We start from the raw sequence: 6,000 nt of genomic DNA, 5'->3' as shown, positions 1-6,000 counted from the left end.
GTTGTTTTCAGTGTGTTTTCTATTTCTGTTTTTTTTTTTATTTTTTTTTTACTTTTATTTATTCATTAGTTACATTCTTTATGAATAGAAAAAAACAACATTTGTAAAGAAGTACAAAATCTGAAGAAGGGGAAAGTTCGTCTTATCTTCCCGGTCATTTTTAGATTAGCCACACTGTGGTCAGATCAATTTACATTAAATTAAAAAACAGTCTGCCCACAAGGGGGCAGTGTGCACCAACTAAACGTAATATTCGTTTATGTTATCGATGTAAACGATGAAGGTTTTTAGTCTTAAAAAACTGACATAAATGTTCTTGTTATTTATAATTACCATTATATAATTATTGTTATACATTATTTTTTATATGTAAGCATGTGTATATGATAGATTTATGTTTTAATGCTATTAGGTAACATTAACTTTATGTGCATTACATTTATTTTATTAATGTTTTTACTGGGGCTCCATAAGTGAAGTAATTTCATTGAGAGCGTCCATTGACCTGCACAGAACCAGTTTACTTATTTATTCATCTGAATATTTAGAGAGACGAGTGCTCCGCAGACCAGGTTCGACAAAAAAAGGCTAAGGTTGGATTGTTTAGATGTTAGAAAATTTTGCATTTATTCTCATTAAGTTTTATTTGACTTGAATTGAAAGTTTAAAATATAGAGCAACATAGCCATCCGCAACCCTCACTAATCAAGGGGCGATTTAACTTTGGCGGAATCTTATCTCATGAATATTAATTACGTAGGGTGACGTTCACCCAGTGCCTCTAACTGATTGGTTGAAAAACAGTCGTTGGGAAGTGGGCGCTAATCAGCTGGATAATTAACAAGTTCAGGGGTTGGTCTCTGAATATAAATGAGGGGACTTGACTGGACGCTCTCAGAAGATAGGGGCAGCCTAATTAATATTCATGAGCTATGGTTTTCATACAGGATACATCCAGATCAGCGCGCGGGGGCGTGTCTCCGTGACAGCGCGAGACACACACACACCGGGGCACCATGCGACTCTCGTTCAAACGAACCAGCGCGTGCCTCTGCAGACAAGAGGAGCCGCTGCGTGTTCACGCTCTCCCTGGTTTTTCATTAAGTGTGAACATTCTCGAAAAGGCAGAAGTTTCAGAAAAACCAGGTATGTAAATAGATTTGCATGAATATGTATGTGAAAGAGGGCGCGTTTGTAAATGATGCTGTTGGTTTCGTGAAGCGGAGACAGTTACCATAGATACAGTCAATTCTTGAATGTTTGGTAAAGATGCTTGATTTTTTGGTATTGATATTAATATAATTGTTCCTTGTTAGAACAGCAGACTAAAACAAATGAAAGGGCTCGTGGTCTCACTGTTATTCCTCTACAGTCCACCGGCCTGACTGACTTATTTGTTTATGTGTCAAATGATATCTAGTAAAATTCTGCCTAATGAACAGCCTAGCAAATGTATATGTCAATTAAGCAGTTTTTGAAAACTAAGTGACTACAAAAGATACACTGGCACAAAAGTATCAAAAACTGCGTATTCAATCATTTTAATGTGTATGGTATTTAATTGTTATTATTTATTTATTTATTTATTTATTTTTGGGCATGGTACCATGGTAATACCATGATTTGCGGATATGTACCATGGACCCTGATAGCACACATACTCTACATCACCCAAACATCTATTTGATGTGTGTGTTTACATCTGTCTGGAAGACGTTTTTTATGATTATTTTTACATTGTTTGCTCATCTGCATGCCATACATCTATAAGACGTATGTCAATAGGTATGTCTCAGATGTCAATAAGACATTCAGCAGAGATTTAGCATGTTTGTAAATCTGATCTTTTTAAGATATTTATCAGATGTAAATAACATGGTGATGCATTCCTGATCTAAAACAGATATCTCGAATATGTATGTGTGCTATCTGGGGTAGTACCATGATATTCTCTGAAGTACCTTACCCTAATAGCAGACGTACATCACCCAGATGTCTATTTCATGTGTGTGTTTCTTTTATTATTATTATTTTATTTTTTTTACATTGTTTGCTCATCTGCAGTACGTCTATAAGACATTTTCATTCTGATGTCAGTAAGACATTCATCAGATGTCTTTGATACGTTTATAATTTAAAATGTTTGTAAATCTGATCTTTTTTTTAAAGATGTTTAGCAGATGTTTAATAGATTGTGATGTTTTCTAGATAAAAATATCTAAAATATATCAGAGATGTATGTGATTGCTATCTTGGTAGAGTACCATGTAAATGATAAACATGGTAATCTTTCAGTACCCCACAGCATACAGTATATCAAAATACCATGGTATTAATATCATCACTGTACCGTGATACTATAATTTATGTAAGAATGATACAATATGATACGATATGCATTTGTTTTATTTTTGATGTTATAAATAAGTACTTTTTACTGAATATTTTGCTACCAGTTCAAATGTAGTACAGAAGTACAGAGGAAAACCCTCACAAAAATGTATTATGCGATGTTATTGAGACCTTTTGTGACTTTTGGAAGATTTTTATCTGACCAGCAGTATTTTAACACTACCCTGTTATTAAATGCCAGGGTTACAATGTATCCTGATTGAAAGGCTTTTGTTGTCCCTCATACTTTTACTTTGTTGGCTTAGTCTCTGTCTTCATTTATCTTGTATGTCATGACTCTAACTTATAATTTTTTTCTTTCCACATATCAGAATGTTTTTTCGGTTATTCTGAATGTTTTGAGGCATTGTGTATTTCCAAAGGAAGCGAGAAATCTTTCTACTCACTACTTGTTATATATAAAATAATGTTATGGCTCTCAGGGTGCTTTTTTCTTCCCAAACAATTGTCTCATTGTTTCATCGCATCTTTTTTTTTTTTTCCTCAGTCTTGAAAGTGTAGGGAACTCTATTGTTAGACATAAAAATCGTGACAGAATGGTTACCATGGCTTTGTGTTGGATCTCAGCGCTAACACGCAGGAGAGTGGGACATACCGGCATCATCCGCGAGTCTTATTGTTGGTTTTGACAGTATGCCGCTGTCAAACCTCACATCTGCCTTTATCTTGTTCTCGCACCCTTTTTTCAGGTGTCTTCTGTGTATTTTGATTCCAGTGGCATCGGTGAAGGACGGCATGCAGTCTTACTACCCCAGCAGCGGGGCAGTACGGTGGGCCCGCCAATAAATACGGTGATTCTGCCTTGTCCTGAACCCGGACCCTTTCACAGACCTGCCCAAGACTGTCCTACACCATCTGACCTCATTTGTGGTGGAATCTCTTTAACGAGGCCTCTTCAGCGTGTGTGTAACCGAGAGAGAGATAGAGAAAGTGTGTGTTGCCATGGCTTTCACACTTTCAGAAATCATGGCAGCCCGGCGACAGCAACAACAGTCTCAAAGAGCAGGAAGAGGAGTCGTAGAAGTGGACGAATATAGCACCAACCCAACTCAAGCATTCACCTTCTACAACATCAACCAGGGTCGCTTTCAGCCCCCCCACGTCCACATGTAAGACACATGAACATACACAGCATCATCTTGTTCACTGAAAAATGGAAATTCTGTCATAATTTACTTATCTCCATGTTGTTCCAAACCCTTATAACTTTCTTCCATAGTTACAGTCTCCATTCACTTTCATTGCATTGCATTTGCTTTTTTCTATTCAATGAAGGTGAAAGTGACTGAAACTCAACATTAGGGCTGAACGATTAATCGAAATAAAATCGAAATTGCGATATGAACCAGTGCTATTATCAAAACGCAAGGACTGCAATTTAATTAAATAAATAAATAGTCTGAACACTTTTCAATTTACTACATTTTTTTTTTTTTTTAAATAACCCCATGACAGCGTTTTTTTTTTTTTTTTGTTTTGTTTTTTTTTGTGGAGAGCAAGGCAGATGAAAGATTTTCACTGGATTAAAAGGCTGTTGTCAAATTAACCACAAACAAAAGAAACTTCCATTCCTTCAGTTTTCAAAATAAAAGCTTCCGCCAAAATAAAGGCTTGAGGGTTTAACCGGACTGCGTAGCAATGCCACGAGCAAGATAAGAAATTATTAAAGAAAGAAATTACTATTGAATAATAATAATTAATACTATTATCATTATAATAAATTATTACTATTAAAAAATAATGTAATCCTATAATAATTTCTTAACATTATTATTATATTGAAATAAAATAATATTCAAATTGAATGGGTTTCAAAAAAATAATGAGGAAAAGTTAGCTGACCCTTTAACAAATTGAACCAAAGAAGGTAAAAAGCAGACAGATGCAATGTCATTGTTTCACAGTTTTATTTTTTTATTTAGTTTGGTTCTTTTTAAGAGGACTCAAGTGTGAAAACCCTTTCTTAAACAGTATTTCCAGTCGGCAGTAAAGCATGGGCAAAATATGGTTCAATTTTGTTTTATATGTTTATCATGTTGCAGTTCAAATTGCAATCGCAATATTAGGTTTTTTTGTTCAAATCATTCAGCCCTACTCAACATTTGGCCTAACATCTCTATCTGGTAAATAATTACAGAATTGTCATTTTTGGGTGAACTACCACTTTATGGAATGAAATGGCTTGGTAAGTGCAGTTTTCGTTCATTTGCTGAGGTATTTCCTTTTGGAACAGGAAGATGCGGTGGGTTAACATATCGAAGAGCTCATCCCTTGTAAAAAAAAATAAAAAAAAAATACCTAGAGTCTTGTAGTTTAAGTCATAACTGTGAATCGTGATTTTCTTCTTGCTATTGATAGTCATTGGCAGGTGGTATTAATGGGGGACAGTCTCATTCTATAGAGCATTTTATTGGGCATATATATCTGGATATGCCTGTGAGTGCAAGATGTGTTATCAGTATTTTTATTTCATTTCCAGGATGAGAAAAACTATACATTTTAAATGCATATCTGCTAAAAATTAATTTAGGCAATATTTAGGAGTACACTTGCAGATTAAAGGAATATTCCGGGTTCAGTACAAGTTAAGCTCATTCAACACATTTGTACATTTGAAACATAATGTTGATTACACAGAATTATTTTAGACTGGTTCCTCCTTTTCTTTAAAATAAGCAAAAATCAAGGTTACATTGAGGCACTTACAATTAGGGCTGGGTATTGATAAAGATTTCCAGATTCAATTTGATTCTGATTTCGATTCGATTCAATATCGATTCATTTGTGATTTAAGACAGTTATAATGTCCATTTTGCTTACATATAAAATAAATTCTCTCCCAGCTAATGCTGTTAATTATATAGGGGACCTTTTAACTAGACACATTAGGAAAATATTAATTTCACTAATTATATTTTATTACTTTTTCATCATTTTGGTCACATTTTGGCTTTTTAAAAATGAACAAATACGTAAATGTATTGAATCAATAAATAAGATATTATATTTCATATATTATTTTTGTAACATATTTATTGTTAAATTGCATAAATTGTACTATTTACAAGTATTTTCATTGATCTGTTGAACACGTGCTAAAACCAGTACTGTCTCTTTAACAAAAAATGGCATTTCTGTTAACAGCGCCTCTAAATGAGCGCATGTTAACGAGAGAGGACTCGAATGGCTTTACCTCATCTGTGCGATGCATGATTAGAATTAAATGTTTTTTTGTAGTTGTTTTTGATCATCAAGTGACTGTAAAGAACAGAAAGGGTATTAAAAGAGACCGTATTCAGTGACAAATGGGTTGCGTGGATCTCGTCTTCAGACACACATTACACGGAACAACTTTTACTCTCAACACGCTGTGAAAGAATCTCACTGCTGAACAGTTTACGACTAAACTACACAATCACTGGTGAGTGAAATGTAAACATTTATCAGCCAGTTGCCATATATATTCACTTTAGTTGCATCGCACGAAATTTGGTTGCAAATGCGAGTGATTTTCTCTCATTGTAGTAGAGGGTTGCACATTGAGTGAAAGATCGATCTTGGGATTTAAGAATTGATATCAGGATTGTT

The 6,000-nt window shown here is 34.5% G+C and overlaps 1 protein-coding gene across 2 annotated transcripts in view; it reads left to right on the top strand.

Moving 5' to 3' along the window:
* Nucleotides 1-1,034: 1,034 nt before the first annotated feature.
* Nucleotides 1,035-6,000, top strand: part of LOC127436696 (metallophosphoesterase domain-containing protein 1) — a 69,191-nt gene continuing 64,225 nt past the window's right edge. The window contains exons 1-2 of one of the 2 annotated variants that reach the window (XM_051691000.1): nt 1,035-1,146; nt 3,128-3,521. In XM_051691000.1, coding sequence (XP_051546960.1) covers nt 3,355-3,521 — 167 coding nt within the window. In that variant the 5' untranslated portion in view covers nt 1,035-1,146; nt 3,128-3,354. Of the gene's footprint in view, nt 1,147-3,101; nt 3,522-6,000 lie in introns of both variants that reach the window. The other variant, XM_051691001.1, reaches the window with a different exon arrangement.

Source organism: Myxocyprinus asiaticus, chromosome 47 (assembly GCF_019703515.2).
Source record: "Myxocyprinus asiaticus isolate MX2 ecotype Aquarium Trade chromosome 47, UBuf_Myxa_2, whole genome shotgun sequence".
NCBI classification, from domain to species: Eukaryota; Metazoa; Chordata; class Actinopteri; order Cypriniformes; family Catostomidae; genus Myxocyprinus; species Myxocyprinus asiaticus.
The sequence above is the reverse complement of the archived record's forward strand: the minus strand, read 5'-3'. Positions and strand labels throughout refer to the sequence as shown.